Here is a 12347-nt window from a genome sequence, read left to right as displayed (position 1 = left end):
GACTTATGCCGCGTACACACCATCACTTTAATGTGATGAAAAAAAACGACGTTTTTAAAAACGTCAATTTAAATGACCGTGTGTGGGGGAAAACGTCGTTTTATGTCTTGTGAAAAACGACCAAAAAAATTTGAAGCATGCTTCAATTTTTTGTGTCGTTTTTCAAAACGTCATTTTTTGTTTCACAAAAAATCACAGTGTGTAGCAAAAGACGACGTTTAAAACGACGTTTTTAAACCCGCGCATGCCCAGAAGCTAGTTATGAAGCGAGCTTCAATGGAAAAGAGTGGTGAACGTAACCTCGCTTTGCTAGAGCATTGTGACAAAACGATGGTGTGTAGGCAACGTCGTTTTTGAAAATTGAAGTTTCAAAAACGTCGTTCTTTACTTCACAAAAAATGACGTTTTTTTTCATCACATAAAGTGATGGTGTGTACGCAGCATTAGGCCGTATTCACACCTAAACGTAGCATTTTCGGTCGTTTTTTCGGGCGTTTTATCGCACGTTTTGTTGCGCGTATTAACACGTATTCGCGCCTTTGCATACAACGTTGTCCGACGGTTTTGAATTTCGTAGTTTTTTTTTTTTTTAGCCAATAGGAAAAATGCTCATCTCTTTCATCACTTGTTGCTATGTTTGCAGATTTTTTTTATCTTCTTCCTGGGTGAATATTCTATTTCACAGAACAGATTAAAGCGACAAAACGCCCATAGAAACGCTTGTTGTCGCGCTAGACGCTTAAATCGAGCGTTTCCATTAGTTTTTATGGGAATACAAACGTTCAAAAGCACCCAAATCAGCCCAATTCGCACAACAAAAAAGGGTCCAGAACTTGTTTGAGCTTCAGGCGTTCGGCTTCAGGCGTTTTGGAGTGGAGATGTGAACCATCTCCATAGAGAATAATGTATTTTTTCCCCTCTAGCTTTTTAAAGCTTCAGGCGACAAAACGATCAGGTGTGAATGCAGCCTAAAGTCCAACGGACCAGAGCGTTAAAAAGCATGCGATAATTACCACCAGGGCTTAGCTGACAGTATCACATGTGGTATTTGTCAAAAAACAGCCTGTGGGTCGGGGGACCCCAAGGCTGTTTCTTGACAAATAGCTGCCTGCTAACTAGGGGGGGCGCCGCACCCTTAAAAACTGATGACTCATCAGCTGTCAGCGGTCTTCCCCGCTCACAGTTAATTGTAAAATAAAATAGAAGCTGGTAATTAAAAATTATGACAAAAATAAATGCCGTGGGGTCCCCCCCAAAAAAACATCCATACCAGACCCCAAGGGCCTGGTATGGACTGGGGGAGGGACCCCACGGCGTTTATTTTTTTCATAATTTTTAATTGCCAGCTTCTATTTTATTTTACAATTAACTGTGAGCGGGGAAGACCGCTGACAGCTGATGAGTGATCAGTTTTTTTTTTGGCGTGAGGTTCACCTCAAAATCCATACCAGACACGAAGGGTCACGCCACACCAATTTTCTTTTTCTTTTTTATTTAACTCTTAGTGAATCAACCCCATAGTCTGATTTCCTGAGAAAGTGAACTTATCCTTTAAATTAGTTCACTTACAATAACAGATAATAATGCTAGAACTCATTAAATGTAAGTGTTACACATCATCCTGTTTGTTTTATAATGCAGTGAAGAGTATTTGTCTGGTTACCATTCACCTGTGTGTATTATTGTATGTGCAATGTGTCATTCCGTTTTTTCTGAGCCCTCACCTGACTCCTCTTCCATCTGTCTCTTCCCAGCTGTTTGATGTAAATAGATACATAAAACACGTTCTATACATGTGACAGGTGAAGCAGGTGGACATAGGCAGGGAGGTGTTTTCTAAACATCTATTTCACTTTTCAGGTGCTCCTTTTGATCCTTTTGTTTCTCCCTTAAAGGGGTTGTAAAGGTACAATTATTTTCCTCTAAATAGCTTCCTTTACCTCAGTGCAGTCCTCCTTCACTTACCTCATCCTTCCATTTTACTTTTAAATGTCCTTATTTCCTCTGAGAAATCCTCACTTCCTGTTCTTCTGTCTGTAACTCCACACAGTAATGTGAGGCTTTCTCCCTGGTGTGGAGTGTCGTCCTCGCCCCCTCCCTTGGAGTCAGGACGCCCACTAACACACAGCTCCTTTCTCTATCTGCAACGTAGAGAGCGTCATGACTCTCCTGTAGTCCAAGGGAGGGGGCGAGCACCACACTCCACACCAGTGAGAAAGCTTTGCATTACTGTGTGGAGTTACAGACAGAAGAACAGGAAGTGAGGATTTCTCAGAAGAAATAAGGACATTTATAAGCAAAATGGAAGGATGAGGTAAGTGAAGGAGGACTGCACTAAGGTAAAGGAAGCTATTTAGGGAAAAAAATTGTACAGAATGGCCCTAGTTCAGTAGTGTGGTGGGGATCAACACTAGCCATTCATGGCTCGATTTTCTGCTGGATTGTCTGATATTCGATCCATGGATGGCCCTATCAGCACCACCCAGCTCATCAAAAGTCGATCAAAAAATAAACTTAACTGGATGGAAAATTGTCAGCCGAATAGTGACTGCATCCTATCAGATGCACTATTCAGACATGAATGAGGAAGGAGTGAGGAAGAATTAGAACCTCTGTTAGGCTGGCCATACACTATGCAATTTTCTTGTATGATTTTCCTTTAGGAAAATTGCACTACTTCCTTTAAGCCCTTTCACTACATAGTTGAAGGTAAACCTAAAGCAAATTGAACAAGAACTTTTTATAATGTATGGGCAGCTTTAGTTTACACCAGGGTCAGCAATAAAAACCTGACAGAGGTTCCACCCCCTACAAAACATAAATCCCAGCTGAACCCTCTTTAATAATTACTAAACAGGCTGAATAATCCAGTAACACATATGCCTTTGTTTCTACTTGTATCTGTTCTGCAGCAAGGGCTGGGCAGGCAGCCCATAAGAGAGTCTAATGCCGGTGTCCTGTGGAGAAATGCCCCCTATCGGAAAAATGCCCGGCCGGAACTGCGTATGCGCAGAACGGAGCCTCAGCACAGCTGAGTTTACAATCAGCTGTTGTCTAGAGTTACCGAGGCACGTTCATGTAGGAGAGGAGAGGGGCAGATATTTACACGAAGGAGGCGGAAATTTCAATAATGGGCAGTGCTGGGGGCGGAATTCTTAGCGATAGCCAAACAAATCTGCTAAAGAAATCTTTAATAAAGAAAAGCCGCCCTTTAGTTGACTAAACACGCCCCACAGGCGTTCAAAATGAATAGCAGATAAAGATTTCTTTTGCAGATTTCTTTGGTCATCGATAAAAATTCCGCCCCCAGCACTGCCCATCATTGAAAAATCCGACCACTTCTTGTAAATATCCGCCCCTCGCCTACATGAATGTGCCTCGGCCATCGGAGACAACAGCTGATCGTAAGCGGCACATGCGCAGTTCCATCCGGGCACTATTCGATAGCCGGGCACTTCTCGACAGAACAGTGGCCATAGATGGAGCGATCTTCTTTATAGTTGTAGGAAAGAAAACCGCTCGATTCCCTCATCAACACAGTTAGGTGTTGATTTACTAAAGGCAAATGGACTCTGCACTTTGCAAAGTGCAGTCGCACTCTACAAGTGCAGTTTCTCCAGAGCTTAGTAAATGAGTTAAAGCTTCACTTTGCAAAGAATATGCAATCATGTGCAAGGAAATAAAAAAAAAATGCATTTTTTGCCTACACGTGATTGGATGATGGAAGTCAGCAGAGCTTCTTTTCATTTATTAAGCTCTGGAGCAACTGCTCTTGCAGAGAGCAACTGCACTTTACAAAGTAAATCAACCCCTTAGTGTTGATGGGGAATGCCTCCCGTGGAGCCATTGGGGTTGATTTGCTAAATACAAATAGACTGTAGTTGCTCCAGAGCTTAGTAAACAAGGTAAGGCTTCACCCTTGCAAGGAAAATAAAAAAACTGAATTTTTTGCTTGTACATAATTGGATGATAGAAGTCAGCATAGCTTCTGCTCATTTACTAAGCTCTGGAGCAACTGCACTTTGCAAAGCGTACAGTCTATTTGCTTTTAGTAAATCAACCCCATTATGTTCTCCCGTCTGCAGTACACAGTGATTTATGCTAGCAGCTATAATAGTTTCTAGCAATAATTACATGTAAAATCCGTTTATCAATCAAAATGTTATCAATCTATCAACTTGGGTGCATTCAGCCTGCCCATACACGGTTCGAATCTTGGCCGGTCCTTGCTGAACTGGCCGAGATTTGAACCGTCTATGTCTGGCATACAGGGATGAACTGGCCATTGGGACTACCGGGAAACTCCGGTAGCCCATGGCTCAGTGGGCCGGCTTCAGTGACAGCGGACCGCCGCCCCCCTCCACTCCTTTGTCTCTTCCTTCCGCTCAACCAGGGCGGGAACAGAGAAGCAGGGGGAGGATCAGAGGAACAGGGGGGACAACAGAGGAGCATGGGGGGGACTAGAAGGAGCACGGGGGAGGGGACAGACAGCTGACTCAACAGCTATGGCCTGGGAGTTTCTCACTTCTGCATAATCTTGTCCGATGGGGGGGGAGGCACCGAACTGATTCTTTGCCCCGGGTGAAAAAATGTCTAGCTTCCCCACTGGTACTGTCTATAAGAGTACTAGTACCAGCCGTTCTATTCTAATAAAGTAGAACGGCTAGTGGCTAGTGAAGGGGGCTTGGGTGGCCGGGAGGGGCGGGAGTTGTCCGGCCGTGGTGGGAGAGACCTGTCAAAGTGGGCCAGTCTGGATGAAGTCCAGGGCCAAATTTTTGTCCGGGTCCAGCCCTGCTGGCATAGCTCTAACACACCCTCTCCCAAAACACTGGTACTACTCAGGGAGCGAGAGCGATGTTGATTAGAAGAGTGATCACTGGGGCAAGGCAGACCTCAGGAGAGTTTGTGTATGAGAGCAAAGTTCCGACATTCCAATTTGCACAGTACAGGGTTTTTGAATCTTCGCTTCAACACTTTGCTGATAAAAAAATGATAGTAAAAACTAATAAATAAAAGTCACATCTGTTACTGTTAGGGTTGCCACCTGTCTGGGATTCACCCGGACAGTTCGGGTTTGGAATAATGCGTTCGGGTTTCAGACCATCTGAAACCCGGACACATTATTCAGATCAGACTATGGCTTCCCAGCAGGGTTTCTGGCTGCAGTTGTGTACGCCGAGAGTGTGTGTTACTCTCTTTCCCACTGCTCAAAGCCAGCACCTGTCAATTCCCCCTCCCACCACACAGACGGGAGAGGAGAGGGGGCTTGATCTGAAGCTCTTCCTCTTCCTCCTACCCCTCTGTGTCTGCCCACACTCCAATCCCCGATGCTGTGCCTCAAAAAAGGAAAGTGGGGGCCGGAAATTTGAAATCCAACAGCCTCAGATACATCTAGATGAGAGGTGTTGACTGCCAAGGAGTGAGTGAGCTCACCATCCATCCCTGTCTGTGACTGAAGTCTCCCCCCTTCTCTCTTCTGCTTCTGAGTGAGTACACTAAGGTAATTCAGGGTTCTCAGAGCACCCCTTACATCAGAGTTCCCATTTACACCAGAGTCCTCAGGGTTCCCAGAGCATCCCTTATGTTAGAGTCCCCAGAGTTTTCCCTTACTGCAGAGTCTGCCCCCCCCCCCCCCCTTTACAGTGTAAGGAGAATCTGATGTAAAAGAGGAACTCTGTGGACTCTGATGTAATGGAGACTCTTGTGCTTAACTTCAAAATATATGCATAGCTTATATATATATATATATATATAAAAAAAAATCTGTGCGCCGCTAAAGTGTCCGGGTTTGACTTGAAGAAAAGGTGGCAACCCTAATTACTGTACATGTATCTTGACTGCACAATGCAGTAATAAAATAAAAGGGCTCTATTGGGCTTTAAAAAAATAAAATAAAAAATTGTCAGGAGTTGGGTTACAAGTAGAACTATAGGCAAAAACTTTTTTTTACATTTTGGATAGGGGAGTAAGGGGAGGTTATAACCCATGTTTGTTTATTGTTTGCCATCTGTGCCCCGTTGGGGAGATTTATTTTCACTTCCTGTCCCATAGCCAAAACAGAAAGTGAGAGGAAATCCCTGCTAATTAAGGGAATCCCTTGGGGACCCCTAGGCTATCAGAACCAGTGTCCCCATTGGAAGATTTCCCCTCTATTATTTTTTTGGGGACAACCCAAAATGTGGGATTTTTTTTTTTTACTTTTACTTTCAATATTAATGGTAAACAGGACAAACAGAGAATGAATCTCCCTAATGGGGACACAGACAGCAATAACAACTGAGAGGTGTTTTAATGCCTCTCCACTCTAGTCCGCTTAAAGCTAGTTTATGTCAACAGACTACATTTCCATCAAGACTGTTATTCACTATTCCATCCTGGGAGCTAAAGGGTGTGTTAAAGGGGTTGTAAAGGCAGAAGGTTTCTTCATTCTATGCATGAAGATAAAAAGCCCTCTGTGTGCAGCAGCCCCCCTCATTTCCCCTAAAACGTACCTGAGCCCCATCTAGATCCAGCGATGTTGCATGAATGTCTAGGCTGCCCAGGACACCCCTCCTCATTGGCTGAGACAGCAATGTGGCGCCATTGGCTCCCGCTGCTGTCAATCAAAGTCATTAAGGCCGCTGCTCTGAATGGACACAAGGAGCTGTGGCTGGGCTTGGGTGCCCCCATAGCAAGCTGCTTAAAGCGGGAGTTCACCCATTTATTTATTTTTTTCTCTTTTCCCCTTAGATTCCTGCTCGTTTTGTCTAGGGGAATCGGCTATTTGTTTTAAAATCCGAGCATTACTTACCGTTTTCGAGATGCATCTTCTCCGTCGCTTCCGGGTATGGGTCTTCGGGAGCGGGCGTTCCTTCTTGATTGACAGTCTTCCGAGAGGCTTCCGACGGTCGCATCCATCGCGTCACTATTAGCCGAAAGAAGCCGAACGTCGGTGCGGCTCTATACTGCGCCTGCGCACCGACGTTCGGCTTCTTTCGGAAAATCGTGACGCGATGGATGCGACCGTCGGAAGCCTCTCGGAAGACTGTCAATCAAAATAGGAACGCCCATTCCCGCAGCCCATACCCGGAAGCGGCGGAGAAGATGCATCTCGTAAACGGTAAGTACAGCTCATATTTTAAAACATCTAGCCGATTCCCCTAGACAAAACGAGCATCCATCTAAGGGAAAAAGTATTATGTACGGGTGAACCTCCGCTTTAATATGGGGTCACTCAACAGGAGGGAGGGGCCGAGAAGAGGAGGATCTGGGCAGCTCTGTGCAAAACCACTACACAGAGCAGGTAAGTATATACATGTTTGTTACCCCCCCCCCCCCCCCCCAAAAAAAAAAGACACATTTTGTATCACTATAAAGACTTCTCTAAAACTGCTTACAGAATTTTTCCAGAAAAAAAGAATAAAAAGAATAAATGCCTGTGTGAACAGGACGACAGTAAAAGTAAACTAATGATATATTTTACTGAAGTCTAACTGGCAAAATCATTATATTATTATTATTGCACTACAAGAAAGGAAAGAAAATAAAAACTACAGGAGAGTCAGGACGCTCTCTACATTGCAGATAGAGAAAGGAGCTGTGTTAGTGGGCGTCCTGACTCTCCTGTAGTCCAAGGGAGGGGGCGAGCACGACACTTCACACCAGGGAGAAAGCCTTGCATTACTGTGTGGAGTTACAGACAGAAGAACAGGAAGTGAGGATTTCTCAGAATAAATAAGGACATTTAAAAGCAAAATGGAAGGATGAGGTAAGTGAAGGAGGACTGCACTAAGGTAAAGGGAAGCTATTTAAGGAAAAAAAAAATATTGTACCTTTACAACCCCTTTATGCAGGTTTTCCGCATCCAATTCGCATGAAAATGGAGTCGGTCCACACAAGTGCGGGTCGGCTGCGGCCCACATTCCAAAAAGGTCCTGTGCGTTTTTGGGTCTGATTCTGGTGCGAATTCACCTGAACTGGGACACACCGGTCCCTGGGCTGCAAACCGAAGCCAGACATATATGCAGTGGTGGGACAAGGTCATCCAGCGCCCAGGGCAAAGATGCCAAACTGCGCCACCCTTTCCCTTAGGGTTAGGGTCTGGGTGCCCTCCATCCCTGCAATAAACCATTGCGCCAGGGGCAGCTGACCCTCCTGCCCACCCCTTGTCCCGGCCCTGCATATATGGACCCCCCATCCCTCACACACAGACCCCCTCCCTCTCCAACTGGTTGTTAGACCTACACTGGTTTAAAATAAAGTCACAAATAGGAAGAATAATAACATTCATTTCTATCAGTATCTTTCTTATGGTAACAGTTTCTATCTGTTTCTTTTTCAGTCGCTGGAAAGCACCCGCCGAATGCTACAGTATGTTGAAGGGGTAAGATAATTATTTTTCTTTTCTGCACACCATTTCTAGCTAAAATCCACATTTGCCCTCAGATAAAAAGTGATTTGTGTACTAATAAAAAATAAAAATACAAGCAAACGTGCACGTGACCTGAGACATGTAATCATTAACCTTCTTATTATGGATACACATTTGAAAACACCACAATGTTATTTTCTATCTTCATCATGGAGTAGATTTGGAAATTCCAGCTAATGGCATTTAGAAATGAATGATATATCTGTATTAGGCTTTGGCGTCTCTCGATTAGTGAGTCACGATGTTTATACAGATTTGCGCACATCGTCTATTTTTACATAACCTGTGCTCTAATTTATTACATATAATCCACTTTAGATAATCATTTCCTTTTCAGCTTACATAAAATTGTATTTGCTGAGAACACATTTACGTGTGTGTACAGATGTGTACTTAGTTTTTTTATGACTATTGCTTTACATTTTATGCTTCAAACCGGCAAGATTAATTGAACTGGGTACGACAGTGGTGGAATACATTAGAGCGCATGTGTCAAGCACAAGGCCCACGGGCCAAATCCGGCCCTCCAGGTCATTTCATGTGACACCTTTCCTGCAGCTGCAGCACTCCCCTCGTCTCCACCTCCCCTAGTCTCAGCATTCAGAAAACTCCAGCCCTCCTCTGGTCCTCCTCCAGACCCTGCACTTTCTGCTTCCCAGCTCTACCTCCATTGTGATGTAAGGAAGGGTGGGGGACCCTTGACTTCTGATGAGGGAGGGGGCTCTTGGCATCTGATACGGGGGGGGGGGCTCTGTACATCTAGTCTTATAGCTGGATTCAGGTAGGGCATCGTAACTTTCAGGCGGCGTAGCGTATCGTATTTAGGCTACGCCGCCTTAAGTCAGAGAGGCAAGTGCTGTATTCACAAAGCACTTGCCTCCTAAGTTACGGCGGCGTAGCGCAAATGGGGCCGGTGTAAGCGCGCCTAATTCAAATGAGGGGGGCTTTTTTATGTAAATGATTGGTGACCCGACGTGATTGACGTTTTTTACAAACGGCGCATGCGCCGTCCGTGTACATATCCCAGTGTGCATTGCTCCAAAGTACGCCGCAAGGACGTATTGGTTTCGACGTGAACGTAAATTACGTCCAGCCTCATTCACGGACGACTTACGCAAACGACGTAAAATTTTCAAATTTCGACGCGGGAACGACGGCCATACTTAACATTGGCTAGGCCATCTAGGGGGCAGCTTTATCTTTACGCCGGTGTACCTTTTACGGAAACGGCGTATCTTTACTGCGACGGGCGCACGTACGTTCGTGAATCGGCGTATCTAGTCATTTGCATATTCTGCGCCGAACTCAACGGAAGCGCCACCTAGCGGCCATCGTAAATATGCACCCTAAGATACGACGGCGTAGAAGACTTACGCCGCTCGTATCTTAGCCTATTTTAAGTGTATCTGGTTTCCAGAATACACTTAAATTTACGACGGCGTAGATTCAGAGTTACGACAGCGTATCTACTGATACGCCGGCGTAACCCTACGTGAATATAGCTATTAGAGAGTCCTTTGAGGGCGACCATAATGGAGATGTGGCCCATGATGAAATCAAGTTTGACACCCCTGCATTAGAGCGTCTTGGCCTCACCAACAATATCTAGGCATGGAAATTAGCTTATTGAAGACCCTGTAGACCAGCCCTTCTCAAACTTTACAACATAAAGGAAACCTTAAAGAGGAGCTCCACCCTAAAGTGGAACTTCCGCTTATCGGAAACCCTCCCCCCCTCCGGTGTCACATTTGGCACCTTTAAGGGGGGAGGGGGGTTCAGATACCTGTCTAAGACAGGTGTTTGAACCCACTTCCGGGAGTCCTCGCTGCGGGTATTCTGCGGGTAGTGCGTCACTTCCTGCCCCCAACCGTTGTGTTCTGGGAAACACACGGCTCCCAGAACACAGCGGTGACCAGTGAGGACGGCGCTGCGCGACTTGTGCATGCGCCGTAGGGAATCGGGCAGTGAAGCCGGAACGCTTCACTTCCTGATTCCCTCACACAGAGGATGGCGGGGGGGGCAGCGGAGTGATGAGCGATTGCTCGTCTTCTGCTGCAGACGTCGCTGGACTCCAGGACAGGTAAGTGTCCTAATATTAAAAGTCAGCAGCTGCATTATTTGTAGCTTCTGGCTTTTAATATTTTTTTAACGGCTCCGCTTTAAAGTAACTTTCTGATGTCAGGGAATCCTGACACCTGCTAAAAATTGCTATACAGTGGAACCTTGGATTGCGAGTAATACGAGCACTGTATTTAAAAAAATCCTAACTCGGTTTGCGAGTGTTGTCTCCCAAAAGGAGCAGGATTCAAGCCAAAGTGGTGTGCAGTACCGCATTTGGCCTGAGGTGGGGGGCGCCGGAGCCGAACAGAGGCGTTCGGAAATGCTCGGAAAGACTCGGAAGTACTCAATTTCCGAGCCTTTGCAAGGTTTGCCAAGGTTAGCCAAGCTGTCCTCGGACTTTCAGTGTGGTTCCGAGGCTCTCCGGCGCCCCCCACCTCTGGCCACCTGCGGTATTGCATGCCATTGAAGTAAATGCAGAACAAATTATTTTCATTTCCATTGACTTCAGTGGGAAAACTCGCTTTGATATGCGAGTTACTTTGGATTACGTGCATTCTCCTGGAGCAGATTATGCTCATAATCCGAGGTTCCACTGTATCTACAACTCATGATACATTAGTGTGAGGGTCATAGTCAGCATTTTTCTACCTCTAAACGCAACAACTCGAGTTAATGCCAAAGAGCTGAATTTTGGTCTCATCTGACCACAGCACTTTCCCCCAATCCTTCTCCGAATCATTTAGATGTTCATTGGCGTGAATAGACATGTGTGTTCTTGAGGAGTGGAACTTGTCATGTTTGGAGGAAGAAAAATGCTGACTATGACCCTAAGAACACCACCCCTACAGTCAAGCTTGGAGGTGGAAACATTATGCTTTGGGGCTGTTTCTCTGCTAAAGGTAGAGACCGACTTTGCCACATCATTGTGGGGCCAATGGACGGGACCATGTATTCTAAAATCTTGGATGAGAACCTTCTTCCCTCAGCCAGAACACTGAAGATGGGTCATGGATGGGTCTTACAGCATGACAATGACTCAAAATATACCGCCAAGGCAATAAAGAAGTGGCTCAAGAAGAAGCACATGAAGGTCATGGAGTGGCCTAGCCAGTCTCCAGACCTTGATCCTATAGAAAATGTATGGAGGGAGATGAAATTTCAGGTTGCCAAGAGACAGCCAAGAAATCTTAAAATGTTCGTATTTCCGAATTTCCGAAATTCGGAAACACGAAAATTTGGAAATGTAAAAATTCGGAAATGCATGAAATTTAAAAATTTGAAAATTCGAAATTGAAAAATTCGAAAATTCGGAAATACGAAATTGAAAAATTCGAAAATTCGAAAAAATCGAAAATTCAAAAAAAAAATATCGAAAATTCTAAATTTGAAAAGTTGAAAAATTTGAAAATGAAAAATTCGAAATTTTGAAAATCGAAAATGAAAAATTCGAAAAAAAAATGAAAAATTCGAAATTTCTAAAATTCAAAAAGAAAAAATAAATTTCTAAAATTCCGGATTTTTTTAAATAAAAAAAAACGAAAATTTAAAAATTCAGAAATACAAAAAATTCGGAAATTAAAACATTCGGAAATTCGACATTTCGGAAGTCCGAAAATTCGGAAATTTAAAAATTCGGAAGTCCGAAAATTCGGAAATAAAAAATTCGTGAAAACGAAAATTCGAAATTAACGAATTTCCGAATTTTCGTTAAAAAACGAATTAGAAACTAAACAGATTGCACATGTCTACAAGAAACGTCTTACCTCTGTGCTTGCCAACACGGGTTTCTCCACCAAGTACTAAGTCATGTTTTGTTTGGAGATCAAATACTTATTTTACTCACTGAACTGCAACTCAATTTATAACATTTGTATCG

At 44.4% G+C, this 12347-nt stretch overlaps 1 protein-coding gene across 2 annotated transcripts in view; it reads left to right on the top strand.

Annotated features, from left to right (window-relative positions):
* Positions 1-12347, top strand: part of SNAP25 (synaptosome associated protein 25) — a 167651-nt gene that overhangs the window by 90609 nt on the left and 64695 nt on the right. For both annotated transcript variants that reach the window (XM_040351310.1, XM_040351309.1), the window contains exon 3: positions 8321-8362. In XM_040351310.1, the coding sequence (XP_040207244.1) occupies positions 8321-8362 (42 nt within the window). The remainder of the gene's footprint in view (positions 1-8320; positions 8363-12347) is intronic.

Source organism: Rana temporaria, chromosome 4 (assembly GCF_905171775.1).
Source record: "Rana temporaria chromosome 4, aRanTem1.1, whole genome shotgun sequence".
Taxonomy (NCBI): domain Eukaryota; kingdom Metazoa; phylum Chordata; class Amphibia; order Anura; family Ranidae; genus Rana; species Rana temporaria.
The sequence above is the reverse complement of the archived record's forward strand: the minus strand, read 5'-3'. Positions and strand labels throughout refer to the sequence as shown.